Source organism: Dromiciops gliroides, chromosome 2 (genome assembly GCF_019393635.1).
Source record: "Dromiciops gliroides isolate mDroGli1 chromosome 2, mDroGli1.pri, whole genome shotgun sequence".
Taxonomy (NCBI): Eukaryota; Metazoa; Chordata; class Mammalia; order Microbiotheria; family Microbiotheriidae; genus Dromiciops; species Dromiciops gliroides.
In genome coordinates this window covers 437091141-437110145 of record NC_057862.1, presented here as the reverse complement: position 1 = coordinate 437110145, position 19005 = coordinate 437091141, and the positions used below count along the sequence as shown (strand labels likewise).

Here is a 19005-nt window from a genome sequence, read left to right as displayed (position 1 = left end):
TTTCTGTTTTTCTAATTCAGATAGCATGCTTGTAAGTCTTTTTGTTAAATCCATTATGCCTATACCTGTGAAAACACAAAATGGCCAAAAAAAAAAAAAAGTCCTATAATGACAGTACATATCCCTCAAACCAACATGATGAAGTGATTCTTCACAAGAATATATTTTCCTACCCCTGGCCATCCCACAGGAAAAAAAATGATTAAATAATAAAAATTTCATAAAAGCCTGTTCTTACAGTCCCGTGGCAGACTGTTTAGTACTCATTTTTATAACGTGGGATAATCAGGGTTAGGATTGGGGTTTTCTCCATTTCCCAATCAGCAAGAGCTATAATCATCAGAGCTAATTATTTTACTTTAAGTACAAAACTTATATCTCTTATTTACCCATAAATAATAGCCCCTTCTCAGAGGATTTTAATGAATCCAAGAAAGATTAAAATTATGCCTAGTATAGTTTTAGTGTTATTTTCCCCTGAGATCAGATTTGTTGAGAATTGTTATTCTCAACAATTGTTATATATAGATATCATAATATATCACATATATATCATAATATATATCAATTGTTATTTATATCATAATTCTATTAATCTTTTTACATGCCACTCCCCAGTCCTGCCAAGTAGCAGCATACTTAGTATTTGTTTATTAACATGACCACTGGCCAGGCAATCATAGTACTAATTAATCTTGTGATCAGTAACATAATTTTAAATTCTACACCCTTAAATAAAAATCTTAGGTAAAATACATGCTTCTATAGCAAAGAGTGAATCTCTCTTTTGTGGGCCTTCCTATGATGTAAGGGGTTGCTTGGGGCAACATTATCTCTATGACTGGCAGAAAAAGTCGGTTCATATAACGAAATCTAAAAGTACTGCTTTGGGATTTGCATAATGTTAAGGTTCTTATAGAATGGCTAATTCAGATAACCTATTTGTTATCAGGAGGCAGGTCAGGGGGAGTAGCATGCTTATGTTTCACCTTTTCCCCTTTTTGGTTCTTTGTATCAGTGAGGATCGGATGTGAGAATGTCACAAGGTGGGGTTGGCCATCACCAAAATTCCATCAAAAACATTTCCATTCTGGGAAAGATGAGGGTGGGGGGAAAGGGAAGAGGAGATACTCAGAGGAGACATTGGGGAAATATTCTAGGGGTGGGTGCATTTGGCCCATTTTTGTTTTCACCTGCTCAGGTCTATTTGTGGAAACCATCTCATTGGATTAGATCAAGTGTATTCACTTAAAAGATAAATCTTCCAAAGTCCATTCACTGATCAGAGCCCTCCTAATTCCTCTGCAGGTGCCCAACTCCTGGATGTGATGGTTCTGGTCACATAACGGGAAATTATGCATCACATAGGAGGTAAGATCTGCATAGAAATTATTTGGTTTTAAAGTTAGGTGAACATGGGACAGGCACCAAATGGGGAAGGTAGGTGAGATGGATATGGGGTGGGCAAAGTTATAAAATTATGGATAAAACATTGGAGGTTGCTAACAGTTGAGGTCTATTTCCATTTCTTTAATCTGAGATTTTTGGTGTTTCTGGCATTTGATCAGGACAGAAGGCAGATTTTAGTTTGATGCAATGCTCCTCTTAATAATTCTGCCTATTTATGATTTCTATGTCATTTTTAGAGTATTAATAGGGATGATGTAATGCGCTCTTTTTTTCAACAAATCCATTAAAACTGTAATCTGTTAGCAGATACCTTATCTAGACACCATTAATTACAATCTGTCTCTCACTCATTCCCATAACATACCTCCCAAATACGGGCTTAAAAACCCTAATTTTCTATATGATATGAATGCAATCACACATTGTGGTAAACTCAAGGGAAAAAGTGAATGAGCTAAATGGATGTAAGAAGTTATACTTCATGCAATAAAACAATATTTTTTTTCTTTTAAAAAAACATAGTTTGTCAGGCTGCCCTCGTGCCAAGAAAAGTGGAATAAAAGTAACACCTACAAAAGATGATAAGGAGGACCCAGAGCTGATGAAGTAAGTTTTCCTTAAGACCTTCTCAAGAATTGAATTAGTTTGTTTTGTTACTTTAGAACAAAAGCTAGGATCTTTTTTACTTTGGGGGGAAAGACATCAGTAGATTCTACTAAAAATTTAGTCATTGGTAATCACTAATGACATTGAAAATGTATGCAGTGCCTGACATCTTATAGACTAATTAATTATTAAATCCTAAAAAGGTTAACTTTCCTAAGAAAATTACATAAATTGTCCTGAGGATTTCAGGAAAGAAGACTTTTCATAATATAGTAGGCAGCTAGAAGACACAGTGGATAGAGTTATGAACCTAGAGACAGGAAGAACCGACTTCAAATCTAGCTTCAGAAAGTAATTAGCTATGTGACCCTGGTCAAGTCACTTACCCTCTGTATGTTTCAGTTTCATCATGGATAAAATGTGGATTATAATAGCAAATGCCTCTCATGGTTGTAGTGAGGTTAAAATATTTGTAAAGGACTTTGCAATGCTAGCTATGATTAGTAGTATTGTGGAGAGGAACAGTAGATTTGAAATCAGAGAGGTATCTGCCTAGCAAGATCATCACTGAAAATAACACAGATAAATCAAGCCATCTATCTTGAACCAAGCCTTTGACACACTCACATTTGAAGAATCTGACTCATAGGATAAGGAAATTAGCAGAGAAGGGGTTATTCTTTGCTCTAAGCATGCTAATTTTTCACCAAAAGATAAGGTGGACCCCTGCTGTCTTTTGGAAAGCCCAGATAACAGGTCTGGAGATCGGGGTGGGAATGTCTTACAGGTCTCTCAGAATCAAGTGATAGATCCTAACTACTCATGTGACTTTGACCTTGCCCCATGTTATGTTTGCTCATGGGTATAGAAAGCATCCCAGGGCTTAGCTGCCTTTCACTGCTGGCCTGCACCTAAGTCTTTATCTTTACACTTTCTTGTCCCCCATTATCCTTGTATTTTCCTGTCCTCACTAGATTGCATCTGGAACAATAATTTGAGAGGTGGTGACTGAACTAACTTAAAAGCTCCCAGAAATTCCAGGAGTCAACTCTTCATTTCCTAGAGGGAGAGAGGTTAGACCCTCAAATTGTCCTTTCACCTGGAAGCAAGGATTAAGGGGTCATGGTGGAGGAAAGGAGTAGAATGCTACTGATTTGTATGGTAGCTGCAGCCATGTTTATTACAATGGCCGTGAGATCTGGAATGAAGAGCTCCTCTCTTGTAATTGAACGACTGTATCAAAGCACTCTGTACCTAATTGGGCCCCAAATTGGGTACCTCAGATTGAGATCATAAATTCTGGCAATAAACCCAAGTTTGTTGTAACATCCCCTATTCAATGCTAGTGGCTCAGAAAAGCCTGATCACAAAACTCCAAGAATCAGCTTCCAGATGAATAAATGAGAGCCATTAACTAAGATTTAAAATCAGGCAAGTGCAGCTTGGCCATGCACTCCTCCATAGCTCATCAATTTAGAGCTGAAAGTTCACATCTAGTCAGGAACTCGTAACCTTGTCTATGTCATGAACCTCTTTGACAGTCTGATGAAATCCGTCGACCCCTTCTCAGAATAATGTTTTAAATGTAAAACCAAATATATAGGACTACAAAGGAAAAACACTTATTTTGAAATACAGTTATCAAAAATATTTTTAAACAAGTTCATAGACCCCAAATTAAGAACTCCTGATCTAGTCCAACACCACCACTCCTCCCCTCTACCCCAGCTATTTTATTCATAAGAAGCCTGAGCCTCAAGGGCAGCTAGGTGGCCGCAGTGGATAAAGCACCAGTCCTGGATTCAGGAGGTCCCGATTCAAATCCTGCCTCAGACATTTGACACTTACTAGGTGTGTGACCCTGGGGCAAGTCACTTAACCCTCATTGCCCTGCAAAAAATAAAAGAAGCCTGAGCCTCAGAGAGATTAAGTGACTTGCCTAAAGTCTCACATATAGTAAGTAATGTTAGAACTAAGCTCTAGGGGCAGCTAGATAGCACAGTGGATAGATAGAGCACCGGCCCTGGAGTCAAGAGGTACATGAGTTCAAATTTGACCTCAGACACTTAACACTTAACTGCTGTGTGACCCTGGCAAGTCGCTTAACTCCAATTGCCTCACTAAAAAAAAAAAAAGAAAAAAAAAAAAGAACTAAGCCCTAAACCAAGAAGGGTTGAGTGGAAAGAAATCTGACTGTGGAGTCAGAGAACCTGGATTCAAATCCTACCTGTGATGCTTCCTGTCTGTGTGACCTCAAACAAGTTGCCTGATCATCCTAAGCCTCTTGGTTCCATATTGGTAAAAATAATTAAAAAAAAAAAAAAAGAGTGGGTTGGACTAGATGGCTTCCGTGGTTCCTTCTAGCTCTACATCTAAGGTCCTCTGACTTAAAAGCCAATGTTTTATCCACTGCACCAAGCTAACCTTCTCTCCCAGATCCAGAAAATGTGACCAGGGACAGCATCGCCTATAGCAAAGTTCTCATCCTTTTTTTGTCATGGGTTCCACTGGACATCTGGTGAAACCTATGGACCCCCTCTAATAAATACTTTTAAATGCATGAAATACCAATGAAACAAATCTATTGAACTGCAGTTATCAGAATATATATATATACATGTATAACCTATATCTGATTGCTTATCACCTCCGGGAGTAGGGAGGGGAGAGAGGGAAAGAAGGATAAAAATTGGAACCCAAAACTATCAATAAAAATGTTTATTATTTTAAAAATAAAAAAGAATAAATATGCATAAGTATATATGAGTTCTCAGAATACATATATATATGTTGTAGATCTATACATATTCATACACACATATACACACATGTGTGTATACATGCAGATATAGGCGTGTATGTATATGTGTGTATGTGTGTTTATTTGAACATAAGTTCATGAAACCCAGGTAAAGATGCCCTGCCCCCATTTCCCTGTAGCCGAGGAGGCTCTCTGTACTCTCTGAAATGCCTCAGTATTCAGGTGCTCTAGAAAAGGGGAGGAACAAAGGAACCCAAAGCTGAAATACCGGGCAGAAGCTGACAGGACTCTAGGAGGGAACGGAACTACCCAATATGAATGGAGGGCAAGGTGATCAGGACACCGGGAGCTCATTCCCAACGACAAGGGGGCAAATTAGCAATAAGAACAAATGGTTCTGATGCTGCCAGGTCGCCCAAGTCCTTGGGAATATGGCATTTTGTCTTCTCTAACAAGGTCAGCTCTGGGAAGGACCCAGCAGGTTCACATTAAAGCCGCTTAGCAGCAATTCCCTTACTCCATCTGGGACCAAGAGCTGCTTGGAACAGGTCCGAGTTGCTCTTGTCGTCACTGAGGAGAAAGCAATTTAGTCCCTGTTGTTTTGTTGTTCATCCTTCAAGTAATTTACTACAGCTGTGATTGAATGGATCACCTCGACCTCGAGCTCACCCGGGCATGCATGGGAGGCACGAAGGATGGCAGGCAGCTTAATGGACCAGCCATCACTAACACTTCAGTAGGGGGAGAAATAGACTAAGCCAGCTGTTTTGCACAATAAGGCTCTAGTTTATTTTTTACAATAAAACTGTAATGAAAGTTAAATTAACAGTGTAAAATATGTAAGGGTGTGTACCATAAAGGCTGCTGACTAAATGCTGGGGTAGGGCGGAGTTTTAAAAAATGTGTTGGGTCTTTTTTTTTTTCCTCCTGAGGATTTGATAATTTGTTTGCGATCATATAAAAGCAATGCTGTTATGAATTTAGCAAGGACCCTGCTGGCAGGAATGTTATAAGTGAATTGTGCTGCATTTGCAAATGATTAAAATCAAGATCAGCATTTTTCACATTAACTTGGAAAAGCAACTGCCCTGTTTTCAATGATGCTGTCAACTTGGATTTTTTTTTTTCAAAAAATGAAATAAAATAAAATTTCTGCAGTGAAGGGGAGACGGTGACTTTCAGAAACAGTTCAGCAGGCATTTTCTAGGGATGGATGATGAAGTTCCTAATTGCTTCAATGCCAGGGCTAGGGAGAGTGGCTCCCATTTAGTACCTCTGCTTTATAGGGTCTCCTCCCCGGAGCCATAAACTTTTAACGGTATTTATAATTGACTAGCATCTTTAAACAAATGCACACCACAGCAGAAACTTTAATAGATGCACCAGGTTTTGTTGAATGGCTGAATTTAGTTAGCATGCTATTAGCTGGTGATTTTTGGAGGGGGTGGGGAAGGAAAGAGTTTCTTTTTTTATGGTGTCACTCCCCCACCCACAGTGAGATTAGGTTGTGTCAGCATTTCATGCAAATCCCTTTTCTCCCAACTTTACAACTGGCCGTAAACTTTTGTGGCTACCTTAGGCTGCAGGGTCCTAAGTCAGGCCCTTGCCCCCAGGACTGCTGACCACTACTGGTCATATCCTCTGCTGAGGCTGTGTAGGAAGTCAATCACTCTTTGACAACACTTTTCCAATGATATTCTGCTGAGTATTGTAGGGTCTTAGATCTAGGGAAGAAAGGGACCTCATGGGCTATCTACTCCAGCTCCTTCATCTTACTTCATCTTAGACTATGGCTCAGAGAGTCTAAGTTACTTGCCCCAGGGCACACAGATAGTAAGCATCAAAGGAAAGATGTGAGCCTCTGGTCCTCTGAGCACTCCAAAGTGCTCTTTCCACTGTATCAGGCCTCTTCCTGGTGGCACCAAAGCTGTCATCCATCGTATAAGATTAGAGATCTTCTCATCCACTGGCACAGCTCATCCTTTCCCTTTTGCACAAGATCATGGGATTTGACAAGTGATCCTGTGCATGGGCCATTACTGTCTGGTGGTGATGAATACTCTTCATAAGCAATACTCAGATTAGGTTACTCCAAACCGTAGGTGACAGCAATATGTAAACATAGATTTACATAATGAACCATAAAGGCTTAATGGACTCAGTAGTATATGCTGCACATCTTTTAATTGAACAATTTACCTGATAGCTCTAAAGATTCCAACATCCTGGTCTGTAAGGAAAACAGTATTATGCACAATTGGAAAACTGAGTCTAAATGCAGTTTAAAATTTCACTAATTTCTTTTAATGATTGAGGAAGGAACAAAGAGTTTCATTAAGGATGCAAGTAAAAGCATTTCAGATTCAATCAAATGGCTTCATCCCAAAGTGATAGTTCATTTATTTTGTATTTTAGCTCCAATCACAGATGAACCAATTTTTTAAAGACAAGGACACTTTTCTGTCATGAGCCCTGGCCTCAGACCCAGCTGTACTGTGTGGCCCAGGTGTGTGGTTTGTCCTCAGACCAAGCTCATGTTGGCATTGGAGTTTAGTGAGAATATGAAGTAGCCAGACTGTCTAATCATCAGGTTTCTAAGGGATCGAGGGGGAGATGTTGCATTTTCACTAAATGAACGTGATCTATTGCAAAGTAGCTGTGGTGGACTTGGGTGGATGGAGGTGAAGAGAAGAGATAGTGTAGCCATAGCTGGGCTTACTATGGGGTAGCTTAGAGGGCATCTTCCAAGAGGTAGCTTCATTCTGGGAATTTATCCTGAGTCTTATAGGAGTGATCCAGAAAATGTCAGTCAAGATCAACTACCAAGGAAATTCGGCCTAGTAGAGGCTGTTGTAGTAGGAATCAGGGAGCTAAATCAACATGAATAAGTTCAGGGAATCTAGAGAATAGGGAAACCAGAAGTTACTCAGAGAATCAAAAGCCCTCCAATAACAGAGAAGTCACTATGTGATCTCTCTTGGTAGCTCGATCCATTTTTGGACAACTCTGAGTATTAGGAAACTCTTCTCCATACAGAGCTGAAGTATATGTACATACCCCTTATGACTCCTGCCCACTGGTCCTAATTCTTACCCCTGGACAAAGTAGAATGACTCTATTACATAACAGCCCTTCAAATCATATAATCACAGGCCAAAAGTTGGAAGGACCTTAAATGCCACCTATTCTAGCCTCATTTTGCAGATGAGGAAATTGAAACCCAGGGAGTAACATGACTTGTCTAAACACGACTTGTAAAAGTTAGAAGCATTTATACTCAGGTCCTTTGACTTCCAAACCACTGTTCCTTTTACTCTTCATGCATTTTCATTTGAAAAGACGTTAACCACCAAAGAGAAAATCCGGACTGAAGAAACACTGCTCCAACTATACAGCTGGCTTCCCCTCAGGCAGAATCAAGCTAATTGCATTGCAGTGAACTCCAGATAAGGCCCTAGGGGCATTTCCACAGTACTGTCCTTATAGTTATATCATAGCTGGAAAGGCATCCTCTCCCAAAAAATTATCTACTAGGCTAATTTTTTTTAACCTGCCTGAGAGAGGGCTCACAAAAAAAAAAAAAAATGGAAAGACAAGGGAGAGTTAATAATAGCTTTCACTATCTAACAGTATTACATTGATGGTTAAATAAGATACTGATATTAAAATGCTTTGTAACCATAAAGACATCAGTTAATTATTATTAACATTAGTAGTAGTATTGAGTAATAGTATTTGTGAAGGGAAGCAAAAGTGGTTATTATTGCCCCAGTGGACAGATGAGAAAACTGAGGTCTAGGAAGGTGAAGTGAAAATAGCACCATTCTGAGAAGTTAGAGAGAATAAGGGGGCCTCTCTTTCCATGTTCATTGTGCTACCTACTTTAGGATGTTTTCCATTAAATAGGCTATAACTAGGGCCATTTTGCTTGAGAATGTAAGGAATTCTAGGGAGAAGGGCTGAGTCACAGTCCTCATTTAATCTGGGCTAGGAACTCAGCTAGCATGTACAGAAAACCTCTCTGGCCAGAACCAGCTCACCAAGGAGGAGTATACTCCAACTATCACCAAAGTCGGTTGGCCTCTCCCTGATTTTCTTCTAGTGAAAATCAGTAGCTCGTAGTCTCCCTCACTGTAGGTGGAAGGGAAGTTCACGCTCCCTGACAATGATACTTTAAGGGACATTTGTGAATCCTCAGAGGGAGGCTGTTCTGCATGTAAAGATTAGGTGGATTGTAATCTTTAGGGGTGTGCAAAATACGGAAAATTGGTGGGGTGGTATGGAGGGCATTGGCCAGCTGAGAGAGGATGACATATTTCGAGAGACAATATTTTTCTGGAAATTCTGTGCTGTGGGGAGCACAGGTGGAGAGTGCCACATTCTAAGACTGACAGGGAATGTGCTTCCAGGAATAGAAGCCAAAAAAAAACCAATAGCAAGGAAACCCAGGGGTGGGGAAGGCAATCTTGGCGGGTGCCATGGGGCCAGGTCCCAAGTCACCTTGTCAGTAGCAATCTAGAAAGCAGTGAATCCGAAGCCAAACTGAGAAGGCAAATACAATGAGGAAGTCCAACACAGGGATGGAGTTCAAGAAGCAGGCTGCCTATGTCAGTGTCAAATGTCATGCTCAGGGTTTTCATAATCTGTAAATTGCTCTAATGTGCAATGTTCTTATGTCCAAAGTCACATAGGAAAGTGTCAGGATTCAAAGGTAGGACTTCTGACTCTAATACAGTGCTCTTCCTGCTATTCTGTGTCATTTAGTGTGGGGGAATATGAACACCACTGCATTCTCAGTCAGAGCACTAGGGTTCAAATCCCTAATGCTCTGTACTGTCAGTGGCCCTAGTCAAATTGCTCTATCTTTCTGGGCCTTTGTTTCTTCATCTGCAAAACTAAGAAGTTGTACTGAAGAATCTCTAAGGTCCTTGCCAGCTCTAGATCCTGTGGGTCTATGGGCCTCAGTTTTTCTTACTTGCAAAATGGAAAGGAGAATGCCTGCCCCATTCCATATATCCTTGGGTAGATAGTAAATAGCTAGGAATGCTGTGTATGCTAGAAGGGGCTAATTATAGGAAGCACAGAGTAATAGTGAACCTATAATTACTAATAAAGCAAGTGTATACCCTGGGTGCTGGACATCAGATATTAGGCATTAGGTGGAAAGACTCCACTGGCATATCTAGAAGGCCAACTACCTTATCTTCTCTCTCTCTCTCTCTCTCTCTCTCTCTCTCTCTCTCTGCGGGGCAATTGGGGTTAAGTGACTTGCCCAGGGTCACACAACTAGTAAGTGTTAAGTGTCCGAGATCGGATTTGAACTCAGGTTCCTCCTGAATCCAGGGCTGGTGCTCTAATCCACTGTGCCACCTAGCTGCCCCCTACTTTATCTTCTCTTGAAGAAATTACTGTTCTACCCACACTCTCTGTGTGAGCTTACCAAACTTTCACTATAACTTTTTTGGTTTAACTTCCCCAGAATAGTATTGAGAGGGGCTCTCATCCTATTTCTCATTGGTGCTATTCACTACTCACATTTAAAATTAGACCAACCTTGCTCTCCATAACACCCCTCCCCAAGCTTATTATTCACCATCCTTATCCTAGGCACCAACCAGTGAAGAAGCAACAAGTCTTTTTTTTTTTTTTTTTTAGCAACAAGTCTTTATTGTACATGTGCTGCATGCCCTAGGATGTTTCAGATACCAAAGGAGAAGATACAGGAGATTTAAGGCATAATCTTTACCTTCAAGGAATGTATAATATAGTTAGGAAGGTAAAAATCACTGGTAGAAAAGAAGGATCAACGAAAGGCTAACCCTTATGTACCTGCTGTAAGTATTAGTTCAGGAAAGAGAGACATCAGCCAGGACCTGAGAAACGGAGAAGGCTCGTGGAGAAAGTGAGATTTAAGTAGCTAAGTAAACAAACAGTCTCCTAGGCACATTATTTTACCGTAGGGCTGCTCGATAGTTATAACCAGGCTTTGTATTATCATCATCACCATTGAATAATTATAGTATCTGAAGCCCCAGAGGAGTTTGTAAGTTTTTTGGCTTTAGATCTGGAAGGTGCCTTAAAGTACAATGAGTTTCAACAGTCTCATTTACAGATGAAACTGTAGGCACATCAAAGTTAAGTAACTTGTTTAAAGTTATATCAATATTAAGCAGCAACAATGGTCACAAAGTTAGTTATTGTCGCTAGCCCTAGGGTAGATTCCTCTGATTTCAGAGATTCAGACCTTCCAAGACAGACTTTTCTTTTTCTTTTTTCTTGAGACTAGTCTCCTTATCTCTGAGTGCAGCAGCCACTTCATAGGCCAAACCCAATGCCACCTAATAGGCTCTGTTTTTTCCACCCAGGCTGGTTCACCTCTCCTTCGGGCAGCCTAGTGGCCCTCCACTAGGGACAGGGATCACCTTGTTAGTGCCTGGCTTGTCTGATCAGGACACCTGAACATCTTTGCCCTACTTCATCTCAGAACTCGAGGGATGCATCACCATAGCCTTCCTCAGTAGCAGGAATTATAAGCATGTGTTGTGTTCAAATTCCATGCCAGACATTGATTAGTTGTGTATTTCATTTAGCTTCTCTGTCCCTTGGTTTCTTCATTTGCAGAAAAGGGGATAGTAGATTCAATGGCCTATGATCCTCATACTAGGTAATGAGAATGTCTAGAGACAGAAATGACTAATTCACAAGTACATTGCTATGTCCACTTATATTTTTGGTTTTGTCTTATTGCCACAGAAAATCAGTTCTTTTTTGTCCCTTAACAGTAAGAGTTCTCTCCCATCTTACCTCCTTTTCTTCTCTTTTTTTTTTCCTTTTTGGGGAGTATAGGTGTCCTGTTCCAGGCTGTGTTGGACTTGGACATATCAGTGGCAAGTATGCCTCCCACCGCAGCGCTTCTGGGTGTCCATTGGCAGCCAGGAGGCAAAAGGAAGGGTCACTTAATGGCTCATCATTTTCCTGGAAATCACTCAAGAATGAGGGGCCTACCTGTCCCACTCCTGGCTGTGATGGCTCAGGTCATGCCAATGGGAGCTTCCTCACACACAGAAGGTAATGGCTCACCTACAATCAGAACTTACCATGCTGGTCACCATTGAATCTATCGGGAAGGAAGGCTACATCATCTGGTGGGGGGCGGGGCGAAGGGGATAGTGAGGAAAAGCAGGAGCATCCAGCCCAGGGCTTAACACCAGCGGATCTTTGTCTGTCTAGATGTGCAGCCACTTCGCATCAACATAGAAAACAAGTGGGAGAATGCCATAGAGGCCCCAGATCTTTTCCTCTTCTCTGCAGAAATAAGCATCAGTTTCTCAAGGGTAGAACTCCTTCCTTATTCCAAAATTAATGACAATTTGAGAGCAAATAGTCATAACTAGCCTGGAAGAAACTATGGAAAATTACAATGGGTTTTGTGAAGGAATGACATTTTTCATCACCTGGCTTCTCATCATGGACATGAAAAATCATTCTTGATTTAGAAGTGTACACTTTAACTGGATTTTCAAATTCTTATGGAAAATGTTGGATTTGAGGAAGCAAGAGGAAAAAATAAGCCCATAGGCTAATAGTCTCCCTCTTTATTCAGAGAACATGATTTTTCTCCATGGTGCTTGGTCTCTTTTTAAGTCACTTTTTAGAGGAGTCCTGAGGATTCCCCATTTTCTAATATTTCCCAGGAGTACGTGTGCTAAGATGCCTTCCTACCTCGATGCCCAGTCTCCATTATAACACTCTTTAACAGAAGTCCTGTAAATTAGAGCAAAAGGAATGGAGCAGGGGATTCCTGAAAAAACTTTCAGGCTGACCTTTTCATATTTCAAATTTGCTCATTTTTCTGTGACCTATTTAAGTTTAAGAAACTAAGAGACATATCAAATTATGTAAATAGGAATTGTGAGTCTAACTTAGACCACTACTTTTTTTTTCTTTATCTCACTTTCTCTACCTGTAAAAATGAACATATTCACATTTGTCACTGCAACTTGTTCAGCTCAGAGATTTCATGCCATGATTTTATTGTTGGTAATGACACTCAGTTTCTTTAGAAGGGAACTATTCTATATAAGTACTAAATGATTGACAGGAACTCATAAATATTAAAACTTTGGGACCTTTTAATTAATAAGAGACAGTGATTCCTAGAAACCTATCTCTGAGTTAGTTTATCCTTACTACAAAACTCTTCATAGTGTGTTTTTTTTAATTGAAATATTATATACCTTTAAGTATATCCCCCATATCACCACCTACTGGAAACAAACCTACCTATTCTTGATTTCCTTTTTCCTGTACTAGTTATCTAGTAACCTGATACCGAATATCTAGTAATTATTTAGTGATCTGATAATTTCCTTAAATGATGTAAAATTAAAGACTGTGATAAAGAACAGTTCTGAAGCCTCTTTACATAGACTTTCGTGAGAAGTGGCATATTTAATGCCAACGTGGAGAATGCAGTTTCCAGGCCCTCCAAGTCCCCTTGTGCACACATAGATTGGTAACTACTCTGATGATTTTTCACTGTCTCACTGACAAGTATGCCTTTTCATTTGAAAAGTGCCATCTTAAACTGCTCCCCCCAGCTAAATTCAATGTCATTGCTTTTATTTTTTTAAAAGGTTTTTACTGAAGCAAGAAGGTGTAGGGCCCTCTACATATCTAAATGGGATGAAGCTGTCTTACTTTGCTCCATTCCAAGGAATGGCCAAAGCCCAGAACTCAGGATTTCCCAGAGGGTTGAACAATTCTCCTGGATAATAATTTAACGATGAAGGGGCTAGTTCAGATCTGAGTCACAATAATGTACGGGCTCTCAGTGGAGGGTCTCCATGGGACTCAAGCTCAGTGTTGAAAATGTTGTAGTGGAACTGGGCGATCCACTAGGATTAGGATTAGGGCTTTCCGGCAAGCTCATTGGAATGAGGTTCCAGTTCTAGTCACCCTAGGGTCAGGCTTCAATTCTCAGAGAGTTCTCACTGGAGTAGGGTTCTCAGGATGGTCTCACTAGGATCCGTAAAGCTCTCAGGGCAGTATCACTGGGATCATAGATTCATAGTGTTGGAAGGGATCCCAGAGGTCAGTTCTTCTAACCTTAGCAGGAATCTTTCCTATAACTCCCGTGTCAAGGAATCATCCAGCCTCTGCTTAAACATGGAAGAACATGATCTAGAAAGTGCCAGAGCTCCAAGAAGGAAAAAAAGCAGAACAGGCAAAGTTAAGTCTTATAGAATAAAGCAAAATTGTGAATGCATCTCTATTCCTTCCTCATTCCTTCTCTGTTTTGAAAATTGGGACATTTGCCTATCCCCAAGTCTATGACATGTCTCCCATTTTTCTTGGCTTTTCAGAGATCCCTGGTTTCACATCCAAAAGTCCTTTCACTATCTTAGGATATGGCTCATCCACTCAGACCTTTTGATTTAAACTAATTGGAGATGGTTAGTGCTCTCTGGTCTTCGATTTCAATTCCCTGCTAACCGTTTCTGTTCTCTATTTCTAAGGATGAAGCTCATTCTCTTTGGTAGATAAAATAGAAACAAAAGAAGAGTCAGGTTGTTCTAATCTAGCTAACATTCCTTATCATCTTCCTATCTTCCTCAAGAGGCAAATCTGTCCCTTCCTTGATTTTCTCTGGTCCACATAGCTGTTTAAAAAGTCCCTTGTGTTGTCCTTAGTATTTATCACCAGTCTTGGCTTCTGACAACAGAGAATCTTGTAGTTGGAAGGAACCTGAAAGCAGAAGTGTCCAACACTAGGCAGCAGCCCCCAATACTCCCACGTGTGCCCTGAACAAGATTAAAATGTAATTGTGAATAATTGACAAAATAAATATAAATAAAATTAAAAACACAATAGAATATAGAAAATATTAATATGTGGTTGTCTAAGACAACGTGTGACCTGTGCACTGTCAGTTTCTATTTGAATTTGATACTCCCAATCCAGTACAAATAATACATGAATAGAAATTCACTCTACAGCATTTTCAGCTAGAGTGCTTCCAGGCTCCGCTTGTTCTAGTCATAACTCACCACCTCTAGAGCAGGAGTCCTTAAACATTTTTGGTGTTGCAGACCTCTTTGGGAGTCTGATGAAGTCTATGGATGTTCTTTCAGAATAATGTTATACAATGCATAAATAAAAAACATGTAGGATTACCAAGGAAACCACTTCTACTATGAAATACCATATGAAAATATTTAAAAGACAAGCTTACGGAACCCAGTTATGAAGCACTGCCCAGTGGAACAAGCCCATTCCACGTTAGGACAATTTTTAGAAAGTATTTCCTTACTTGAAGCTGAAATCTTACCTTTCACCCTCTGTTTTTAGTTCTGCCCCATGTAGACCAGCAGAATAAATCAAATCCCTTTTTCACGTGTGAGGCCCTTCAATAATTTAAGACAATTATGTTCTGTAATTCTTTCTACAGGCTTGTTGCCTCTAGTTTCTTCAACATATCTGTCCAGTGGCTCAGTCCCTCAATGGGACATGTTTCCAGTTTGGTCAGCATCTTCCTAAAATGTGGTGCCTGGACTAACATAATATTCCATGTATGTACTAACCCAAACAAGTGGACTTTTCCCTTCCTTATCTCAATACAGCTTAACATCACAAGTTGTCTTTGTTGGTTTTTTTTTTTGTAGCCATTTCACATTGTTTATTCATATTGAGATTTCAGCTTGATCAAACACCAGATTATCTTTTTACATGAACTATTGTCTAAGCACTGCCTCCCCTAACATACACTTGTTACTTTATACTTATAAAATGAATCTACTGATTTGATAGAGCACTGGGCCTAGAGTCAAAGAGAACTGAGTTCAAATTCGGCCTCAGATTTTTTACTAGCTGTGTGACCTTGAGCAAATCACTTAACCCTCTGTATCAGTTTCCTCAATTGTAAAATGGGGTTAATAATAGTACCTAAATCCCAGGATTATCTCAAGGACCAAGAAATGTTTGTAAAAATTCTTAGTACATTGCCTAAACCTGATAGGCACCATATAAATGCTACCTTTTTCATTATTATTGTTGTTATTTAGCCTATGAGTAAGATTTTACATTTATCTTTATTAATCCTCTCCCTATTAGATTTGCCATCTATCTAACCTTTTGGATCCTGACTCTGCCATACACTTTATTAGCTATCCCTTCCAGATTTGTATCATCTCAAATTTAGAAAAGTATTGCCATATTCCCTTTATTCAAATTATCAATAAAAATGTTAAAACAACAAAAGATGGAGAGAGATCCCAGGAACACTCTATGAGAGACCTTCCTCCAAGTTGATATTGACCCATCAATGATGAGCTTGAAGGTCTGGTCATTTGGACTCTGGTTCTGACTCCACTGGGACTTTGTTCATAAAGATAGCATGAGAAGGCTTATCAAATGTTTTCAGGAATTAATCATTTTGACAGTCTTCATCTTTCAGTTACTTATCCCCTTCTGTATCTTGTATATGTCCTATTAAAATCTCAGTTGGTTGATTTTTATCTATTTAACATTTTTCAGTTTTTAGGTCATAGAAATCAATTGTAACTGTATCACCAGAACTTCATTCTTAAAAGTCTTTCGAAGGAATTGAGATTAAACCTCCCCCTCCTCCTGGATTAATTTCACCCTTTAGTCTCAGGTCATAAGGACAACTAGATGGATCAATGATAAAAGTACTGGGCCTGGAGTCAGGAAGATAACGTCCTGAGTTCAAATCTGGCTTCAGACACTTACTAGCCTGCATGACCCTGGGCAAGTCATGTAACTCTGTTTACCTCAGTTTCCTCACCTATAAAGTGAACTGGAGAAGGAAATGGCAAACCACTCCAGTATCTTTTCCAAGAGAACCCCATATGAAGTCACAAAAAGTTGTACATGACTTAAAAATGTTACAACTGAACTTAGGTGATAGGATGTTCCCTGTCCTTTCTTCCAGCTCTGAAATCTGTTCTCCTAAAGTCAAGGTCTAGTCCATATTAGATAGACTATGTCTGACATTCTCCTTATTTATCATTAGTTCTGATGACATGGTCACTGCCTCCCAAGGTTCCTTTTATCTTTTCTTTACTAACTAGTTCTTCCCTATTGGTCAAAATCAAATCCAAGATAGCTGTGTCCCCAACCATGTTCTTAAACTTTAGAAAGATGAAACTATTAGCAAGGCATGAATTTCAGATGCTCTGCATTTAGCCAAGAGAAATCTCCAAGAGATGTTTGAACAAACGAAGTCATGAAATGATTAGAGTTAGAGCTAGAAGAGTGATAGAGGTAAAATTTGAACTCAGCTCCTTTGCTTGCAATTCCAGAGCTCTTGTCTATTATGCCACACGGCCTGTGGTCCTCCAAGGTCAATCTACAAAGATGATCTCAGAGTTGTTTGCAACCTAGGACTGTAACAGTATGTGAACAAGACTACCTTCTTGCCTGCTATGATGACCAAATTGATATTGTCTCAAGTTAATTTCTTGGGGGTGCCAAAATATCAGCTTCGACCTCTTCATGTTTACTCAAACTCTGTTGTGTTTTCCTTATCTTGTTCATTTACTCATCATCCTTCTATCAGACCATTCCTGCTGGGGCTTGAGCCCCGTCAGCCGTCCACAAGCACCTCTATGGACTCTCCCTATCTTAGACCACTTCTAAAACAAAGCATCTCAGACCAAAGCACCTCACTCAATTATTCTCACAATTCCCCCACAACTAGAACTCTCCTTTGCATGCTTCTCTGGCCAGTACTGAGATACAGAAATACTAAGTAATCTACCTAAAGTTAAACAGGTAGTAAGCAACAGAGGTAGGTTTTGAATCCAACTCCTTTGAACTTCTTTTTTTTAAGGTATAAAACTTTCAGTTTTATTTATGTGTGTTGTTTTTTATATTACATACTTTTATAAAATTACTCCTACTTCATGAGAGGTAGCTTGTAATGAAGGTAAAACTAATTATACGAACATGAGTACATTTCACATATATACACCCCCACCTCTCTATGTAAAAAAAAAAATCTATTTTCTCTCCCTTTCATCCTCTATGACATTAAAAAAAGAAGAAAACCTTTCTTATAATAAATATACATAATCAGAGGCAAAACAAATACCTCCCAATGGCTATGTGCTACATATATGTATATTTGTTTATATATGTACATATATACATTTGTATATGTGCATATCTCATTGCTCTGTCTCTAAATCCAGGTGCTTCCCCACACACACACACACACCACACTGTAGGACACTGCCCTATGCTCTGCCAAGGTAGAATTATCAGGTTTGTTCTCAGACTTGGCTACAGCTCATGAGACTGCTCCCAGGCCAGAAAGGAGTCCTCACAACACAACTGACAGTGGTCATTTAGCCCCCTACTGGAAAGCTTCCTTATAAAGGGAAACCCACCATGAATCAAGGCAAAACAATTCTACTTTGGGACAGGCTTTCATTTTTAGGAAATTTTTCTGACATTAAACCTAAATTTGCTTTTTTCTAACTTTCACTCCTTGCTCCTGGTTCTATCCTTTGGAACAAAGCGAACAAATCTAACACCTCTTCCATATAATACCCCTTCATGTATTTTGAATACATCTGTCAGTCCCAATCCCCGCCCCCCCCCAGTCTCTCTTCTTTAGGCTTGAACATTGTCATTTCCTTCGTCTAGTTCCACATGCATGGACTCAAGATCCTTCACCTTCCTGTTGTTCTCCTTTGTATGCCTCCCAACTTAGCAATGTTCCTCTTAAACTGTGATATCAAGAACTCTAGATATGGGTTTTGCCCAGGACAGAGTACAATAGCTAGCATGTCTTCATTCCTGGAAGCAATTACTCTTCTCTACAGTTTTCTTCCATCTTTTCTGTTTCTATTGTGGTATGCCCTTCTGATTTACATATACAACAACTATATAAATCTAACATATAAGTTCCTTGAGGACAGGGTATTATTTTAGCTTTTTCAGTTATATTCCCAGCAGTTAGCAAATGTGCCTGATACATAGTAAACAATAAATATTATGTTAGTTGATTTTCAAGTAACCCAAGATTGCATTCATTTTTTTCACCTGTCTCTTCTCTTCACTGATGATTCATATTAAAGCTTCCAGTCCAACTCAAACCTCCAGTATCTTTTTCAGAACAACTGCTATCTATTCTTGCCTCCCTCATCTTATATTTGTGGACTTGATTTCATGTATGCAAGTACAAGATGACGTTTATGCCT

The 19005-nt window shown here is 39.6% G+C and overlaps 1 protein-coding gene across 1 annotated transcript in view; it reads left to right on the top strand.

Annotated features, from left to right (window-relative positions):
* MYT1 (myelin transcription factor 1) overlaps positions 1–19005 on the top strand; it is a 185792-nt gene that overhangs the window by 149863 nt on the left and 16924 nt on the right. The window contains 3 exon segments of the mRNA XM_043987748.1: positions 1309–1371; positions 1933–2016; positions 11624–11845. Of these exon segments, the coding sequence (XP_043843683.1) occupies positions 1309–1371; positions 1933–2016; positions 11624–11845 (369 nt within the window).